Raw genomic sequence first — 20,766 nt, forward strand, 5'->3', positions numbered from 1 at the left:
AATGCAAGCTGGTGCAGGCACTCTGGAAAATACTAAGGAGGTTTCTCAAAAATTAAAATTAGAACTACCGTATAATCCAGCAGTTGCACTATTAGGCATTTATTCAGAGGATACAAAAATACTAATTCAGAGGTAGACACGCATCCCAGTGTTTATAGTAGCGTTATCAGTAATAACTGATACTAGCTGGGCTTGAAAAAAGCATAGAAGACAGTGGAGAATTCCTTACTATAGAGACAACTAAAATCTAGTCAGGCTAAAATTTAAAATGCTGTTACCAAGATACAGTCTCAAGTGGAGACCATAAAAATGAAAATGAACAAGTAGAGCAATGAATCAGTGATATAGAAGATAAAATTATGTAAAACGAGCAGAAAAGAAGAAAGAAAATGAAAACTATTAGATCACAAGTGTAGACTTAAGGAACTCAACAATTCCATTAAGGGAAATAATATCCATATTATAGGAGTCCCAGAAGATAAAGAGCAGGAAAAGGGGGCAGCAGGTTTATCTGAGCAAATTATACTGAGAATTTCCCTAATCTGTGGAAGGAAACGCATTCAAGCACAAGAAGCACAGAGAACTCCCCTCAAAATAACGAAAATAGGTCAACTCAACAAAGTGAAACTTGCAAATTAAAAAAATAAAGAGAAAATCCTGAAAGCAGATTGGAACAAGAGGTCCTTAATCTAAAGGGTAGACACATAAGGTTGGCAGCAGACCTACTAGAGTAGCCGTCCTTTTATCAGACAAACTAGATTTTTGAACCAAAGACTGAAATAAGAGATGAAGGACACTCTATCATAATTAAAAGGTCTATCCAACAAGAAGATCTAGCAATCGTAAATATTTATACCCCTAATTTGGGATTACCCAAATATATGAATTACTTAATTATAAAATTAAGGAAATTCATTGATAATAATACAATAATAGTAGGGGACTTTAACACCCCACTACAGCAATGGACAGATCATCTAAACAGAAGATTAACAAGGAAACAAGGGCTTTGAATGACACACTGAACCAGATGGACTTAACAGATAGAGTCAGAGCATTTCATCCTGAAGCAGCAGAGTACACTTTCTCTCTGAGTACACATGGAGCATTTTGCAGAATAGATAAAATATGGGGTCACAAATCAGGTCTCCACCAGTGCAAGATTTGAGATATACCATTCATATTTTCAGACCACAGTGTGATGAAACTTGAAGTCAACTACGAGAAAAAATTTGGAAGGATCACAAATACATGGAGGTTAAAGAACTCACTAAACACTGAATGGGCCAGGGGCGCCTGCATGGCTCAGTGGGTTAAGCCGCTGCCTTTGGCTCGGGTAGTGATCTCACGGTCCTGTGATCGAGCCCCACATCGGGCTCTCTGCTCAGCAGGGAGCCTGTTTCCCCCTCTATCTCTGCCTGCCTCTCTGCCTACTTGTGATCTCTGTCTGTCAAATAAATAAATAAAATCTTAAAAAAAAAAAAAAAAAGAATGAATGGGCCAACAAGGAAATTAAAGAAGAATTTTAAAACCACATGAAATCAAATAAAAAGGAAAACAACAATTCAAAACCTTTGGGAGGCAGCAAAGTATATAGCAACACAGGCCTTCCACACGAAACAAGAAATACACAGCCTAACCTTACACCTAAAGCAACTGGAAAAAGAACAGCAAATAAAGCCTAAATCCACCAGAAGAAGAGAAATAATAAAGATTAGAGCAGAAGTCAATGATACAGAAATTTAAAAAAAAAAAAAACAACCAGTTGAGATCAACAAAGCTGGGAGCTGGTCCTTTGAAAGAATAAGATTGATAAATCCCTAACCAGACTTATCAAAAAGAAAAGAGAAAGGACCCAAATAAATAAAACCATGAATGAAAGAGGAGAAATTACAACCAATACTGAAGAAATACAAACAATTAGAGTATTATGAGCAATTATATGCCGACAAATTAGGTAGTCTGAAAGAAATGGATAAATTCCTAGAAGCATTATGAACTACCAAAACTGAAACCAGAAGAAATAGGAAAACCTGAACAGACCAATAACCAGCAAAGAAATTGAATCAGTAATGAAAAATCTCCCAACAAACAAGAGGCCAAGGCTGGGTGGCTTCCCAGAGGAATTCTACAAAACATTTATAGAGTTAATAATACCTATTCTTCTGAAACTGTTCCAGAAAGTAGAAATGGAAGGAAAACTTCCAAACTCATTCTGTGAGGCCAACCAACATTACCTTGATCCAAAAAAACAAAGGCCCCATTATAAAGGAGAATTAAAAACCTGTATCTGTGATGAGCACAGATGCAGAAATTCTTACCACAATGCTGGCTAGTAGGATCCAACAGTACATTAAAATGATTAGTCACCATGACCAAGTGGGATTTATTCCCAGGCTGCAAGTTTGGTTCAATATTTGCAAATCAATCAATGTGATACACCACATTAATAAAGGACAAGAACCATATAATCTTCTCAATAGATGAAGAAAAAGCATTTGACAAAATACAGCATCCTTCCTTAATAAAAACCTCAACTATGCAGAGATAGAGGGAACATACCTCAACATCATAAGGTCATGTATAAAAGATCTACAAGGAATATCATCCTCAATGGGGAAAAACTGAGAGCATTTCCTCTATGAGCCGGATATTCACTCTCACCACTGTTGTTTGACATAGTACTGGAAGTCCTAGGGTTGCAATCGAACAACAAACCAGAATCAAAGGCATCCAAATTGACAAATAAGTCAAACTTGCGCTCTTCACAGAAGTGGTAGTTTATGTAGAAAACCCAAACACTCAACCAAAAACTTTTTAGAACTGATACAGAAATTCAGCAAAGTCACAGGATATAAAATCAATATACAGAAGTCTGTTGAATTTCTATATGCTAACAATGAAGCAGCAGAAAGAGAAATTAAGGAATCGGTACCATTTATAATTGCACCAAAAAAAAGAAAGAAAGAAAGAGCAAGCTGGTGGCCTTATAGTTCTAGACCTTAACCTGTATTACAAAGCTGCAATCATCAAGCCAGTATGGTACTGGAATAATAATGGACACGTAGATCAGTGGAACACACTAGAGAATCCAGAAATGGACCCTCAAGTCTATGGTCAACTAATCCTTGACACACAAAGAAAGAATATCCAATGGAAAAAAAAAGACAGTCTCTTCAACAAGTAGTGTTGGGAAACTGGACAACAGCATACAGAAGAATGAAACTGGACCACTTATACCATATGCATAAATAAGTTCAAAATGGATGAAAGACCTAAATGTGGGACAGGAATCCATTAAAACCCTAGAGGAGAACACAGACAGCAACATCTTTGACCTTGGCCACAGCAACTTCTTGCTAGACATGTTTCCAAACACAAGGGAAACAAAAGCAAAAATGAACTGTTGGGACTTCATTAGGATAAAAAGCTTTTACACAGCAAAGGAAGCAATCAACAAAACTAAAAGGCAACCTACAGAATGGGAGAAGATATTTGCAAATGATATATCTGATAAAAGGCTAGTATCCAAAATCTATAGAGAACATATCAGGGCGCCTGAGTGGCTTAGTGTGTTAAGCCTCTGCCTTTGGCTCAGGTCATGATCTCAGGGTCCTGAGATTGAGCCCGATGAGCCCCGCATCAGGCTCTCTGCCTAGCGGGGAGCCTGCTTCCTCCTGTCTCTCCCTACTTGTGATCTCTCTGTCAAATAAAATCTTAAAAAAAAAAAAAAAAGAACATATCAAACTCAACATCTGGAAAACAAAAAAATCGCATCAAGAAATGGGCAGAAGACATGAACAGACATTTTCCCCAAAGACGACATCCAGACAGCTAACAGACGCATGAAAAAATGCTCAACATCGCTCAGCCTCAGTGAAATGGAAATCAAAACCACAATGAGATACCTACCATTTCACACTGGTCAGAATGGCTAAAACTAACAACTCAGGAAACAACATATGTTGTTGAGGATGTGAAGAAAGGGGAACCCTCTTACAATGTTAGTGGGAATGCAAGCTGGTACAACCACTCTGGAAAACAGCATGGAGGTTCCTCAAAAAGTTAAAAATAGAACTACCCAGTCCAGTAATTGCATCACTAAGTATTTATCTAAAGGATACAAAAGTTGCAATTTGAAGGGGCACCTGCACCCCAATGTTTATAGCAGCAGTGTCCACAATAGCTAAAATATGTATGGAAAGAGTCCAAATGTCCATTGACAGATGAATGGATAAAGAAGTGGTGTGTGTCTACACACACATGCACACAGACACACACACACACACACACACACAAACAGAATATTACTCAGCAATCAAAAAGAATGAAATCTTGCCATTTGTAATGATGTGGATGGAACTAGAAGGTACTATGCTAAGCAAAATAAGTCAGAGAAAGACAAATCCCATATGATTTCACTCATATGTAGAATTTAAGAAACAAAACAGATGAACATAGGAGAAGGGAAGGGGAAAAAAATAAGATAAAAACAGAGGGATACAAACCATGGGAGACTCTTAACTATATAGGAAATAAACTGAGGGTTGCTGGAGGGTGGTAGGTGGGGTGGAAGAGTAATTGAGTGATGGGCATTAAGCAGAGCACGTGACATAATGAGCACTTGGTGTTATATGCAAGTGATGAATCACTAAATTCTACCCCTGGAACTAATCACTATACATTAACTAAATTGAATTTAAATTTTAAAAAATTTTAATAGTAAAAATAGTTACATTTTTTAAAAATCTAAAATTCTATTTAAAAACAACAGCAACAACAAGGCAAATAGCCAACTGGTAAATTAAAGATGTTCAACATTGGGGCATCTGGGTGGCACATTGGGTTAAGCACGTAACTCTTGGTTTCGGCTTAGGCCATGATCTCAGGGTTGGGAGATCAACCCCCATGTCAGCCTCCACACTTAGTGGAGTCTGCTTGAGATTCTCTCTCCCTCGCCCTTTGTCCCTCATGCTCATGCACACTCTCACTCTCTCTCTCAAATAAGTAAATTAATTTTTTTTAAAAAGATGCTCAATATTGCTAGCCCTCAGGGAAATGCAAATCAAAACCACAATATCACCTCCCACCTATTACAGTGTCTGTCATAAAATAATAAGTATTGGCAAGGATGTGGAGAAAACAGAAACTGGTAGACTCTTGATGGGAATATAAATTGGTACAACCATTATGGTAAACCATTATGAGATCATAATCCCACTTTCGGATATGCATCCAAAGAAAAATCAGTTCCTTAATTTTATTTTACTTTCTGAATATGGTGTTATTATTGTGCCAAAGTGGAAAATATGCTGGTAATAAATGGGAAATTTTCTGAAGCTCAAGGAATCTATCTTATCAAATTATGACAGATTTATGAACAAATGTAATGGTACTTTTAATCATAGTAAATAAGTAAAACAAATTTTTTTCTAACTTGAAACGCATAGAAGTACAGCCTGCAAAACTGACCTCAAATTACTTCACTACAACTCCCACTTGCTTCTTTTTTAAAAAATTGTTTTTCTCTTGAGGAATAATTGAAATATGAGATTAATTTCAGATACACAACATAATCATTTGGTATTCATAGATAGTGCAAAGTGATTGCCAAAATAAGTCCACTTAACATTCATCACCATACAAAGTTAAAAATTTTTTTCTTGTGAAAACTTTTAAGATTTTAGCAACCTTCGATATGCAGTAAAGTATTCTAACAATAGTCACCATGCAGTCCTTTACATCCCCAGGACTGACTTATCTTATAAATGGAAGCTTGTACCTTTTCAACACCTTTACCCTATTTGCACGCACCCCTCCCCTGCCCGCCGCTCTCTACTCTGGTAACCACCAGTCTTTTTGCTGTGTCTGTGATCTCAGTTTTTTATTTATTTTTTTTCTTAGATTTCAAATATAAGAGATCATAGAGTATTTGTGTTTGACTTATTTTATCTGGCATAATGCCTCAGAGTCCATCTGTGTTGTCACAAATGGCAGGATTTCATTTCTTATTATTTTTTAAAAATTAATATACAGTATTATGTTAGTTTCAGGTATATAATTATTTCACAGTTTTGTACATTTCTCAGTGTTCATCAGGATAAGTGTACTCTTAATTCCCTCTGTTTCATCCATCCCCTCCCCACCTCCCCTCTGGCAACCACCAATTTTTTTTTTTTTTAAAGATTTTATTTATTTACTTGACAGACAGAGATCACGAGTAGGCAGAGAGGCAGGCAGAGAGAGAGAGGAGGAAGCAGGCTCCCTGCTGAGCAGAGAGCCCGATGCGGGACTCGATCCCAGGACCCTGAGATCATGACCTGAGCCGAAGGCAGCGGCTTAACCCACTGAGCCACCCAGGCGCCCCTGGCAACCACCAATTTGTTTTCTGTATTTAAGAGTCTGGGTTTTCTGTTTGGGTCTTTTCTGCATTTATTTGCTTTGTTTCTTAAATTTCACATATGAGTGATAATCATACAATTTTCGTCTTTCTCTGACCTAATTTATTTCATGTAGCATTATACTCTCTAGTCTATCCATGTTGTTGGCAAACAGCAAGAATTCATTCTTTTTTTTTTAGCTGAGTAATATTGCATTTTGTTTATACATACCACATCTTCCTCCAGTCATCTATCAGTGGACACTTGGGTTGCTTTTGTATCTTGGCTATTGTAAGTAACACTGAAATAAACATGGGGTGCAAAATAATGTTTTTGTTTTCTTAGGTAAATACCCAGTAATGGAATTACTAGATCATATGGTATTTCTATTTTTAACTTTTGGAGGAACCTCCATACTGTTTTCCACAGTGGCTGCACCAGTTTACATTCCCATGAACAGTGCGTGAGGGTTCCTTTTTCTCCACATCCTCACCAACACTCATTATTTCTTGTATTTTTTATTTTAGCCATTCTGACAAGTATGAAGTGATGCCCCATTGTGATTTTAGTTTGCAGTTCCCTGATGATTAGTGATGTTTGCTACCTTTTTAGGGGTCTGTTGGCCATCTGTATGTCTCCTTTAGACAAATGTCTATTAAGGAGTGCCTGGGTGGCACATTTGGTTAAGCCTCCAGCTCTTGGTTTTGGCGCAGTCAAACCAAATCACAGTCTTGAGGTCATGAGATTAAGCCCCGTGTTGGGTTCTGCACGTGGCACAGAGTGTGCTTGAGATTCTGTCTTCCTCTTCCTTTCCCTTTGCCCCTCTCGCTCTTTTGTGCTTACTCATGCTCTTATCTCTCTAAGTAAACCTTTTTTTTTTTTTAAGTATTCAAGTACTCAACCCATTTTTTTAAATCAAATCATTTTTTAGGCTGAGTAATATTTCACTGTGTGTATCTACCACATTTCCTTTATTAATCCATCAATTGACATTTGGGTTTTTACCATATTTTAGCTATTGTAAATAATGCCACATGGGATTGAACATGAGAGTGGATATATCTTTTCAACTGACTGTTTTCATTTTCTTCAGATGAATAACCAAAGGTAGAATTGCTGGATTATACAGTAATTCTGTTTATAATTTTCTGAGAAACTTTAGTGTTGTGTTCCATTGTAGCTGCACTAATTTATTTTCTTGCCACAGTACGTATACATTCCCTTTTTTCCATATCCTCACTAACACTTGTTATTTCTAGTCTTTCTGATGACCATCATTCTAACAGGTGTGAGGTGATACCTCATTATCTTTTTTAACTGCATTTGCCTGATGAAATGCTGAGCATCCTGAGTCATGTTGAGCATCTTCTGATGTACCTACTGGCCATCTGTGTGTCTTTGGAAAAATGTTTATTTAGATCCTCTACCCATTGTTTGGTCAGTTGGGTTTTTGTTTGTTTGTTTGTTTGTTTGTTTGGCTATTGAGTTATATGACTTCTTTATATGTTTTGGATATACAGGAGTTTGCCTTTTTATTTTGTTGATGATTTCCTTTGCTGTGCAAAAGCTTTTTTAGTTTAATGTAGTCTCACTTTATTTTTGCTTTTGTTACCTTTGTTTTTGGTGTCAGATCCATAAAATCATTCCCAAAATGATATCAAGGAGCCTACTGCCAATATTTTCTTCTAGAAGTTTTATAGTTTGATTACATTCAGGTTTTTTACGTTTTTTTTTTTTTATTCAGGGGCACCTGGGTGGCTCAGTGGGTTAAGCCTCTGCCTTTGGCTTGGGTCATGATCTCAAGGTCCTGGGATCAAGTCCCACATCAGGCTCCCTGCAGGGAGCCTCCTTCCCCCACCCCTGCCTACTTGTGATCTCTGCATGTCAAATAAATAAAATCTTTTAAAAAAATTTTTTTATTCATTTATTTGAAAGAGAGAGAGAGCACAAGCATGGGAGGAACAGAAGGAGAGGGAGAAGTGGACTCCCTGCTGAGCAGGGAACCTGACACAGGACTTGATCTCGGGACCTTGGGATCATAACGTGAGCCAAAGGCAGACACTTACCAAGTGAGCCACCCAGGTGCCCCATATTTAAGTTTTTAATACATTTTAAGTTGATTTTTGTGTATAGTGTAAGATACTGGTCCAGTTTCTTTCTTTGGCACGTGGCTGTCAGTTTTTCCGGCACATTTATTGAAGCAACTATCGTTTCTCCATTTTATATCCTTGACTCCTTTGTTCTACATCAATTAACCATATTTGCATGGGTTTATTTCTGGGCTGTCTGTTGTATGTCATTGTTCTGTCTGGTACTATACCAATACCACACTGTTTAGATTGCTGTAGTTTTGTAGTACATTTTGAAATCAAGTGGTATGATGTCCCCAGCTTTTTTCCTGTTGCTCAATATTGTTTTGGCTATTCATGGTCTTTTGTCATTCCATACAAATTTTAGGACAGTTTGTTCTCTTTCTGTAAAAAATGCTATTAGAGTTTTTATAGGGACTGTACCAAATCTGTAGATTGCTTTGAGTAATATTAACAATGTTAATTCTTCCAATCCATGAACATGAACTGTCTTTGCATTTATGCATGTCGTCTTCAGTTTCTTTCATCAGTATCCTGTGGTTTTCAGTGTACAGGTCTTTTTCTTCCTTGGTTAAATTAATTGCCAGGTATTATATTATTTGGGATATAGCTGCAAATGGGCTTGTTTATTTACCTTTCTGCTACTTCCTATTGATTTTTGTATCCTGCAACTATACAGAGTTTATTAATTGTATCAGTTTTTGGTGGAGTCTTTAGGGTTTTCTGTATATAATGTCATCTCAGAGTTAACAGTTTTGCTTCTTCCATTTCCAATTTGGATGACTTTTATTTCTTTTTCTTGCCTAATTTCTCTGACTAGGGCATCCAGTACTATCTTGAATAAAAATGGTGAAAGTGGGTATTTTGTCTTGCTCCAGATCTTACAGGAAAAATTTCAGCTTTTCATCATTGAAGATGATGTTAGCTGTGGGCTTGCATATATGGTCTTTATTATGTGGAGGGATAATCCCTCTATACCCACTTTATTAATTTAGTTTTATTAAGGATTTTTTCTGAGATTTTATCTTGTTTTTTACTTCAGAACATATTTTTTTGTTAATTCATTTTGCTTGACTCTGTTGGTTTCTGTGCATTAGATAAAATGGTCACCTCTCCAACTCTTGAATAGCAGCGTCATGTAGTAGTGAATCTTATTATTCCACCCCTGCCCTAGCTGTTGTCTCTTAAACCTTTAAATTGTCCATGCATCCTATTTTAAATGGCTCCCAGTAGTTGAGGTTGTGCCAAGAGCTGTCAGTGTCCTAAAGGGGGGGATCTCAGCACCTAAATGTGGACTTGTTTTCATCTTTTTAAAGTATGCACATATATACATACAGTCCTGTGGGACCACAAGCATAAGCCCCATTGACTGTCAGAGCTAAGCCACTCAAAGTGCCTCCTGGGAAGCAGTCCCAAAAATTGGGGCACCATGCAAGTGCATACACTCCTTCCTAAAAGATTCCAGCAAGCTAGAGCAAGACAAAGGGAGAGCACGAAGATGGCATCCACTGGCCTCCATTCCGTGAAAGTAACCATAAGCTTCTAAATGTATGCCAAACCTGAAACCTGCCTTTTGGGCTAAAACTCCAACACAAGCAAATAGCTCTCTTTCACAGAAAGCCTGGGGGCTTTCTTGTCTGTGCAGTACCCTGGGTATAGCCGCCTGCCAAGAACTGTGTCTCCTATTGTTACAGTCCCGTGGGGCCCAGGAACACAAGCCCCGCCCCTGGCCACAAGAGCCAGGCTATCAGTGAGTATCCACTGGGTGGCAGCTGCAAATACCAGGCAGGGCTCCAGATATAAAAACAGGGGCATCAGATGTGTGTAAAATCTCCCTCCAGGAGATACTGGCTCTCTGTAGTGCAGCAGAGCGGGGAGAGTGAAGATGGTATCCACTAGCCGTTGTTCCCAGAGAGTACCCCAGGCAGGCCCCTAGATGTGAAACTAGATGCCTGCCGATAGGCCAAGGATTTAAGATAAGGAAATGAGTCTCTTTCACAGAAAGTGTGTATGCTGACTGGCTACTTCTGCACTGGTCCTTGGGGTGGGTGAGTCCAAGCACACAAGCCATTTAAGAGCCATTTCTCACTTCACTATAGCCTTGTCGGTCTCGTGGACACAAGCTCTGTTGGTTTCCAGAGATAGATGTTTTAGGGAATCATCTTTTAGCTGCAGGTCCTAAAAAGTTATGGGGCCCAGTGTGAGATTCAAATCCTTAACTCCTTGGAAGAAGTTCAGGTTTAAGTTCCCTCCTGATTGCAGGTCACCATAACAGAGGTGGAAATTAGAGTGAGATTGTATCTCAGCCTGTCCTACCCACATAGATGTGGGGTTTTTCTTGTTTGTCCAGTGTGTAGGAGTCACTCAGGTAGTTTTAATGGTTCTTTTCAGAGGAAATTACACCATATATAGCTGTTGATTTGGTGTATCTGTGGGAGGAAGTCAGTTCAGGATCTTCGTATACCACTATCTCAAATCAGAGCTCTGAAATTAAGATCATGAAGAGGTACCTGCACTCCCATGTTCATTGCAGCATTATTCACAGTAGCTAAGATGCGGAATCACCCTGAATATCCCCTGGTAGATAAATGGATAAAGATAAAGAAAGTATATTGTGTGTGACACATACACACTGGAATATTATGGCATATATGTGTGTGTGTGTGTGTATATATATATATATATATATATATATATATATATGCATATAATGGAATATTATTCACCCTTTAAAAAGAAGGAAATCCTGTCATTTGAAATGATGTGGATGAACCTGGAGTACACCATGCTAAGTGAAATAAGGCAGGCACAGAGAGACAAATACTGCATTATCTTACTTATATGTAGAATCTAAAAACAGTCAAATACAAACAGGCATAGAGTAGAATTTTGGTTAGGAGGGGCTGAGGGGAGAAGGCAGTGGTGAAGAGCTGGTCAAAGGGTACAAAGTTACAGTCAGGATGAAGCATACAACATGGTGACTATAGTTTATAATACTGTACTGAATACTGGAAATTTGCTAAGGGAATAGATTTTCAGGTCCTCTCACCCTTCTTCCTCCCAAAAATGGTAACTAAGTGAGGAGATGCTCTGCTAAGTAGTTTTACTTTCGTAATTTTCACTATATATTAAATTATCTCATTGTATACCTTAAATACAGTTGTTACTTAAAACATTAAAAAATTATTTAAAAAATTTTAGCCACAGTAAAAATGTAGAGAAACAAAATTAACTGTAATTATGTATCCTATTTAACCCAATGTATCTGAAATGTTATTTGAACATGTAATCAGTATAAAAATACTGATGTTTTACTTTTTTCATATTAAGTCTTCAAAATCTATTGTGTATTTACTCTTAAAGATACCTCAAATTGGACTAGTCAGGGTGCCTGGGTGGCTCAGTTGGTTAAGCATATGCCTTCAGTTCAGGTCATAATCCCAGGATCCTGGGATCAAGCCCCAAGTCTGCTTCTCCCTCTCCCTCTCCCTCCCCCTGCTCATGCTCTCTGTCATTCTTGTTCTCTCTCAAATAAATAAAATCTTTAAAAAAAAAATTGAACTAGCGTTATATGGATAGTGGCTACCATATTTGATCATATAGATATGAATAACAAGAGTTCCAGAAAAAGAATGGATAAGGGTAAAAAGAAGCAGGGAAGAAATAAAATAATTTAAGATTTCTAAGAACTAAGGGACAGGGCTCTCAGAAAGCCCAATAAAATAGATAAATTAGACCCAAACCAGGATATTTCATCATGATATTTCAGAACACAAAGAACCCAGAGAAATGTGTATAGGCTTAAGAAAAAAAAAAAAAAAAAAAGGTTATTGGAGTCAAAGGATCAGATATCAGCATGGCTTTAGACTTTTCAAAAACAGTGGATAGATAGAAGACAGTGTATCATTGCCTTTAAAATTCTGAAGGAAAAGTACCACTGAGGTTTAATCCTATAACTAGCCAAAATATCAACCAAGTTAGGGGGTAGATAAAAGGTATTTTCAACTATCCAAGATCTCAAAAAACATTACCTGCCATGCTCCTTTTTTCAGGAAGCTACTGAAAGGTGTGTTACACCAAACAAGGAAGTCAATCAAGAATGAGGAAAGTATGAAATACAAGAAATGCGAGAAAGGTGAAAGGAATCCCTGGGATGAAACTGTGAACCCAGCCTAGAGGGCAAACAGTCCAGGTTAGAGTAAGTTGGAAGGAAGCAAGAAAGAGTTCATCAAGAATATCTAGTTGGTAGAATCCTGATGAGACTGATTATGGTTGTAGAGAACTGGCAGATACGGGCATTGAACAATAACATGTACACAGAAATCTAAGCAAATAGGAGAGAAAAGAAAAATAAGTTATAAACTCTGAATGTTGGGTAATTTATTTTAAGAGGTCCAGAAGAGCCTGTAGGTAAAGTGGAATGAGAAGTAAAAGAGCTAGAATTTCATCTTTCGTAGTGTGAAATTAATACACAGTTCTTAAAACTGAAATGTAAGGAAGGAATAATATAGGCATCTTATCTGAAAATATAAAGATAAAAAAATAACCAATATCTTTATGTCCTAGCATTGAGTATTGGTTCCGCTGCATGGATGTGGATGGAGATGGTGTACTCTCCATGTACGAGCTAGAGTACTTCTATGAGGAGCAGTGTGAACGGATGGAAGCCATGGGCATTGAGCCGTTGCCATTCCATGATTTGCTGTGTCAGATGCTTGACCTGGTGAAGCCAGCCATTGATGGTAAGATTGAGTAAAAGGCCATTTGCACTTTTCACCTATGTAACAGAGTGGGCATTTAATCCTAGATTGTCCTAAATTATTTAACTTCCAGAGTCTTCCATACTGGCTTCTCAAATACAGAAATATTTAAATTTCTCTTTTTGGTGTGGAACCAACAATTGATAGCAAATCCTATTTAAGAAGTTTTTCCATAGAGGGGTGCCTGGGTACCTCAGTCAGTTAAGCATTCAGCTCTTGATTTCAGCTCAGGTCATGATCTCAAGGTCAGATCAAGCCCCACCTGGGGCTCCATGTTCAGAGGAGAGTCTGTTTGAGATTCTCTCTCTCCTCCCTGTGCCCTGGCCCACTGCACTCTCAAATAAATAAGTATATCTTTTTTTAAAAAAAGTTGTCCACAGAAACAGAAAGCCGATTATTGATTGCCCAGAGCTCAGGATAAGGGGAGTTGTGGAAGGTCGGCTTGATGGGTACAGAGTTTCCTTTTGAGGTGAAGAAACATTATGGAGCTCAATAGTAGTGATGGTTTCACAACACTGTGAATGTACTAAAAGCCATGGAATTACACACTAAAAAGGTTAAAGTGGTGAATTTTATGTCAGTTTTACTTCAAAAAAATGGGTTCTTGTATAATAAAATTAGCATATACATATACTTTTAAACTTCAGTAAAAGATTTTTTCATTTGCCAAAAAACAGTTCTTAAAATTTAGTAATTTATTTTTACATAGGGAAAATAACGCTACGAGATCTGAAGAGATGCAGAATGGCACACATCTTTTATGACACTTTCTTTAATCTGGAGAAGTACTTAGACCATGAACAGAGAGATCCCTTTGCGGTCCAGAAGGTACTGGTTTTAACTTCTATATGAGGGCTGCAGTATCAGGGGTTGTGTGCTACAGATAGAAATGATCTCTACCTATAGGAGTCTTGTATTTAAAGAAGTAACATTTAAAACATTTCATCGCATACTGAAAAGAGAAAAATGGACCTAAAGCACATCTCTCCCCACAGCTAATCTTCAGGTTCAGGTAACCTTCATATGCCTATCATTGTGAATTGTATGGTTTGTGTTCTTATATATATTTTAGAAACTACTTACAAAAGTTTTGAAAAAAATTTGTCCTTCCATTTTTTAAACCATGTATCAGTAGGCATGTCTGTATTAGAAAGCATATTGGGGTTAACTGTACCATTCATTTCCAGGATGACATGGTAAACAACTTTCCCCATCATAATGAAAACTAGACGTTCTCCATGATAGACAACCCTCAGATAATATAACATTTTTTTCAAGTTTAATGATTGTTGTGCATGACTATCACTGTGAAGTCATTCTATACCTGAATAGAGATGAGTACCCTTCCCCATACACAAAAGTCTAGGGACCTTCAAAAAACCCTGAACATCATGTGGTCTGTGTCCAGAAAGGAGTAGGAGGCAGAATATCAACACTTCCCTTCTATTCCCTTGTTTAAAAAGTAAAAATAATGTTGATAGAAAAGGACTGTTTCCACTGGTCCTGTAGGAGTACAACTGCAGGAAACTTGCACCGTCTTTTCTTTTCCTTCTACATGTAGACCTAAGTAGCAGTAAGAATACAAAGATCACCGCTAAAAACAAAAACTGCACCTTATCTTGGAGCATATCAAGGCACATTATCACTAGCTTAAAGACAGAATTATGTTTCATTGACTCAAAGGTGCCCATTATCTTATATACTTTAAAACAAACAAAATTGCCATTGTAAATTTAAGATGTGTGCCAGTTTCAAAGATGTTAAAAGGATGTGGTAGGTGTTCTTAAAGTGGATTAAATATCATAACACATAGTATGGTCAATATTTAGGTATTTGCATTCTTCTAGGCATAATTAACCTTTTGTTCTGATCTGCAAAGAACATTTTTAGTCAGAAAGTGCTCAATAAATTTTAGACAGTGTGTTGAAGAGACATATGGTCAAATAGAGATAAAAAAGAACAAAAAGTAGCAATCAAGCTTACACAGTTTAGCACAGAAATGATTTGGGGAAGAAGGGCTGTTTCCAGGAAGATAGCACAGATGACATGGTATCTGAGCTGGCTTTTAGAGAAGCAATAAAAATGTGCCGGAGGAAGGGATGGTGTATTTCAGGTAGACATATGCAAAAACCACAAGTCACTCCAGATAGCTGCTGTGCAAAGTGCCAGGGAGAAAGGCCTCGGGAAAGGTCTCTGATTATAAGGCAAAAGAATCTAGACCTAAAGAATTAGCTGCCGAGAATTCACTATAATTTTGTGATTGGAGGCACAGAAATCATGTTAGGAGTGTTACTTTAATAGCACGTCTTTTAACACGTTAAGATGAAACATTTTCGGGTAGATCATCACAAATGATGTATATAAGTAAAGGAAATCTATCTCTAATTCTTTGTCTTTGATTATTTTTGTTTCCTGTCTTCTGTGCAATCAGGATGTTGAGAATGAGGGGCCTGAGCCTTCTGACTGGGACAGGTTTGCAGCTGAGGAATATGAGACTCTTGTTGCAGAGGAATCTGCCCAAGCACAGTTCCAGGAAGGGTGAGTGAGTCTCCCTGGGTCTTGTAGAACTTTTTAACAGGGATAACCATATCAGGAATATTAAAACCACCTTAAAAAAATCAAACTAGTGATCCCTATTTTTGAATATGATAAAAATGAGTGGTTATAACCAACTTTAGTTGAAAGAATATTTTTCCCAGCAGTCTTCTCTTCCCCTCTTCACTAATTTCCTGAAAACTCTTCACATGTCCCATTTCCTTTCAAGGAGTAGTACTTTCAGTGAAGCTAAGATCATTGTGGAGTTGTACTACAAGCCCTGTAAATACAGGATGAGGCTAAAACAACTGAAGTTTTTTCAAATAATAAAGATGATCATGTTTAAAACAAGTATTTACCATATATGGTTTTGTGCATTCAACCCTAAACAAGAAGTTAGTTCTACATGAAATTTATAATAGGGTATAATTCTATAAAGGACCATAGTAAGAAATTATCCAAGATTTTCACTGCTTAGTACATTTCAGCAACTTTATAATTTGTTGGCTTTTTCCAGCATGTTCTCGGGATTACTTTATTTAGCAGTTCCTCTAAGGCTCTTAATAAATCCTTATTATTAATGTAATACATTCTTGAGTAGATAATCCATTCATATGTTTTAATATTCAAAGAAACAAAAGGATAAATAGTAAAGTTTCTTGCTGCCCAGTTTTCCTTCCCAGAAGCAATCACTCTGGTCCTTTTCTTATGTACCCTTCCAAGGATACTCTCTGTCTCACTCTATTTCATACACACACATACACACACACATATATGCATATACATTTGTATATATAAAAAAGCAAATATGGGGTCCCTGGACAGCTCAGTCAGTTAAGCATTCAACTCTTGATCTCAGCTTAGGTGTCAGTCTCAGGGTCATGAGTTCAAGCCCCACATTAGAGAGCCTATATTTAAAAAAAAAAAATATATATATATATATATACACACATATACATTCTTACATTTCTTTTTTCCCTTATAAATATTTAGCATATTACATTCACTGTTTGGTACCTAACTTTTTCCACACCTGTATAAAGTTTCTGTTACACAAGATGAGTAAGTTCTAGAGATCTGCTGCACAACTTTGTATCTACAGTTAAAAATGTGGTATTACGCATTTCAAAATGTTAAAAGGATAAAGCTCTTGTTAAGTCTTCCTACAAAATACACACAAGAATACAAGGAAATTTTTGGAGGTGATGGGTATGTTTGGTTCTTTAGTTGTGGTTATCACAGATACATACATATGTCCAAACTGAGCAAGATGTATTCATTAAATGTATACAATTTTTTGTGTAACAGTTAAACCTAAATGAAATTAGGTATATGTAAAGAAAACGACAGGGATCTAACTCATATGTATTAGACAATAGAGCAAATTCTAAGATAATAAAAAGCTTTTTTAAAAATAAAACAAGACTTGAAATCTGAAAGGTCAGAAGCACACCATATCCAGAAAACTCTGATAATGATTCCTTCCCCATCTATTCCCCAGAATTCAAAGATAAATAAAAGTTCAGGGTTTTTTTTCCATTTTTAAAAATTTCAAGTCATGGGGCGCCTGGGTGGCTCAGTGGGTTAAGCCACTGCCTTCGGCTCAGGTCATGATCCCAGAGTCCTGGGATCGAGTCCCACATCGTGCTCTCTGCTCAGCGGGGAGCCTGCTTCCTCCTCTCTCTCTCTGCCTGCCTCTCTGCCTACTTATGATCTCTGTCTGTCAAATAAATAAATAAATTCTTGAAAAAAAAAATTTCAAGTCATCAGACGGCGGGGGGGGGGGGGGGGGGGGAATCACCCTTGCCTTAGATACCTCCATAGTAAAAATGAATACTGGAAGACCATGAAACAACATTTACAACCTTCTTAGAGAAAGACATTCTGTAACCCCCCAGAATTTTTTTAAAGATTGTATTTATTTGAGAGAGAGAGAGAGAATAAGCAGGGGGAGCAACAGAGGGAGAAGCAAACCACATGCCAAGCAGGGAGGTAAACCTGGGGCTTGATCCCAGGACTCCAAGGTCATGACCTGAGCCGAAGGCAGAAGCTTATCTAACTGAGCCACCCAGGTGTCCATATAACCCCAGATTTTGTACTAACTCAAGATGACATTCAAGCATGAAAGCACAAATGGTACTTTAAAACATGTAAGAACTAAAGGGACTATAGCACCCATGAGCTCTTCTTTAAAAAGGATGTAATCATAAAACCAAGAACAAACCAAACCCATATAAAGAGCCCAGAAATGGAACAACCACTATGGAAAAGAAATGACAGTATTCAATCCATTCAAATGTAGAAAGTTTAGAGATTAGAACACAATACTCTGGAAAAAATATATAAAACTGGAATGTAGAGAAGAGGAAGAAATATATGTAAAACATTCTATAAGTAACAACTTAACTGAAAAAGGGAGGTAAAGAGGAGAAAGAAAACTTGTGTGGAAATTTTGTTAACAGGACCTCCATAGATATCTTTTAAAGCTGTACGTCAAATTGAGGGTTTAGGAATACCAATTAAAATAAACACTTGAAAAACCAAAACCAGACTCTAAGTGTTCTAATTCAATCAGAAAACATACACATGAAAGAAAAACACGGACCACAAAGCATAAAGATGACAGAACTAAGGCAAGTATTTTTAGATCACTGAACGTAAAAGGAATAAACTCACTTATTAAAAAGAGTCCATTTTGGAATGACAGCAAAGGTTGAATTAAAAAAGAATGAATACTCAAAAAAAGCTATGCATCTGATAGTATATTTTTTTTTTAAAGATTTTATTTATTTATTTCACAGAGAGAGATCACAAGTAGACAGAGAGGCAGAGAGAGAGAGAGAGGGAAGCAGGCTCCCCGCTGAGCAGAGAACCCGATGCGGGACTCGATCCCAGGACCCTGAGATCATGACCTGAGCCGAAGGCAGCGGCTTAACCCACTGAGCCACCCAGGCACCCTGATAGTATCTTTTTGAAGCAAAAACTTCAAAAAGAAAATAAAAGAAATTGGAGCCTATTATTTGCAGCCATAGTAAAATATTCCCTGAAAAATAGATAAAACACCTTTGTAGGTTTGTCCAAAGACCATGTATAAAATGAATATTAAGCTACAAACAAAAACTACAGTGGACTTCTAAATAGTAACTACAGTTCAGACCAGCTTCTCATTTAAGGAGGTAGCGTGAAAGCATACTATAGTTTTAGTCTCTCACACCATTTAAAAATAAGAAATACAGAGTACCACTTACAAAGAGAAATTTTCAGTGGACTGAAAGAAGGAAAACAGATGGGATCAGATTGAAGAGTAAACAGAACTTAGGTTCTATGCAGGAGGATAGAGAAGATAATTGCTACAAATAAAAGAAACAGCATTCAAGGGTGATCTATACCTGAATTTGACTGAAACCAAGAGCAGAGGGAGACCAGAAAAAGCAGCATCCAGGTAGGTCAAACCTTTATATATCTCTCCTATCCCTAAAGGAAAGACAAAAAGTGAGAGAGTGGGGTCCTGGAGCAGAGATAACAAGACCACTGAAATATCCACACCAGCAACATGGCCCATCCATCCCTTCATTCTCATTGAAAATAGTAGTAACCTCACATTGCCCCCTCCTAAACAACCAATACAAACAGAGGCAGAAGTCTGATTCCAACTACACAGAAAAGTGGACAAATAAAAACAGTTGCAAATATCAATAAAATACTCAATAAATGGAAGAACTTCCACCCTTGGAAGGAGACCCACTACAGCAGTCACAACAAGACCTCAAGTTCATTATATTTACCACTTTTAGAGAGGTAAGAGAATATTGTATTCCTGAAATGAGACTGACCAGTAATTAAAAGAAAAAAAATAATTTAAGTGAAAACACAGTCACTGGGCTGAATAATAAAAGGCACAGTTAAAAATGTTTTGATTTGGGAAGTTGATTATGATACTGGAGTGAGAAATCCTTGCAGAAACCAGTAGAAATAAAAGCCAGGTAATTCCCAGAATTCTAGCCATTTAAAAAAATAAATATACACAGGAATCAGCAAACTTTTCTGACCAGGTAGTGAGTATTTTAGGTTGCACAGTTCTGTCACAACTGTTTAGCTCTGGCATTGTGGTATGACAGTAGCCATAGATAATATGTAAGCAAATGAATGTGGCTGTTTTCCAGTAAAATTTTACTAATGCACCCTGAGATATAAACTTCCTGTCATTTTCACATGTCATGAAGTATTCTTTTGATTTTTTTTTCAAATTAAAAAAAGCAAAACCTTAGTTCACTGGGCTGTACCCAAAAAAGGTGGACAGAGAGATTTGTTCCACAGACTGTAGTTTGCCCCTACTAGAGTGAAATTTCAGAACGTAAAAAAGGAAGAACTAGGGGTGCCTGGGTGGCTCAGTGGGTTAAAGCCTCTGCCTTCGGCTCAGGTCATGATCCTGGAGTCCTGGGATTGAGCCCCACATTGGGCTCTCTGCTCAGCAGGGAGCCTGCTTCCTCCTCTCTTTCTCTGCCTGCCTCTCTGCCTACTTGTGATCTCTGTCAAATAAATAAATAAAATCTTTAAAAGATGACTTTCTTTAAAAAAAAAAAAAAAGGAAGAACTGAAAATCTACCAGAGACAAAAAACAGATTATCCACAAAGTGAATGGAAAAAGAAATGGAACAACATCATTCAAATACAGCAAAAAAAAAAAAAAAAAAAGCTTTGAATCTAGAATTCTATCCCTATTTATATGTGAGCGCCCAATACATTTTCAGACATGCAAATGTGCAAAAAGTTTACCATCCACAGACTATCTCTAAAAGAAGTATTAAGGAATATTCTTCAACAAGAAGGTAAATGGAGTGTAGAGAAAACAAGTGGAATGAGCAACAAAATTAAGAAAATGTACTTAGAACCAAATAAATATTGATCACAGATATACTGTTAAGAGTGAAACTAAGTCAGGGTAATATACTATGAATCTTTATTAGAGTGAAGAATACCGATACCGATAATTTATATTTC

The 20,766-nt window shown here is 37.2% G+C and overlaps 1 protein-coding gene across 5 annotated transcripts in view; it reads left to right on the forward strand.

Annotated features, from left to right (window-relative positions):
- Positions 1–20,766, forward strand: part of PPP2R3A (protein phosphatase 2 regulatory subunit B''alpha) — a 194,397-nt gene that overhangs the window by 151,613 nt on the left and 22,018 nt on the right. For 4 of the 5 annotated variants that reach the window (XR_004283352.1, XM_032333775.1, XM_032333767.1 and 1 more), the window contains 3 exons: positions 13,037–13,212; positions 13,940–14,058; positions 15,662–15,768. Coding sequence is in view for 4 of the 5 variants with exons in the window: in XM_032333775.1 (XP_032189666.1) it covers positions 13,037–13,212; positions 13,940–14,058; positions 15,662–15,768 (402 nt within the window). In the remaining variant the exon portion in view is untranslated. Of the gene's footprint in view, positions 1–13,036; positions 13,213–13,939; positions 14,059–15,661; positions 15,769–20,766 lie in introns of those variants that run through there. The other variant, XM_032333788.1, reaches the window with a different exon arrangement.

This window comes from Mustela erminea, chromosome 1 (assembly GCF_009829155.1).
Source record: "Mustela erminea isolate mMusErm1 chromosome 1, mMusErm1.Pri, whole genome shotgun sequence".
Taxonomy (NCBI): Eukaryota; Metazoa; Chordata; class Mammalia; order Carnivora; family Mustelidae; genus Mustela; species Mustela erminea.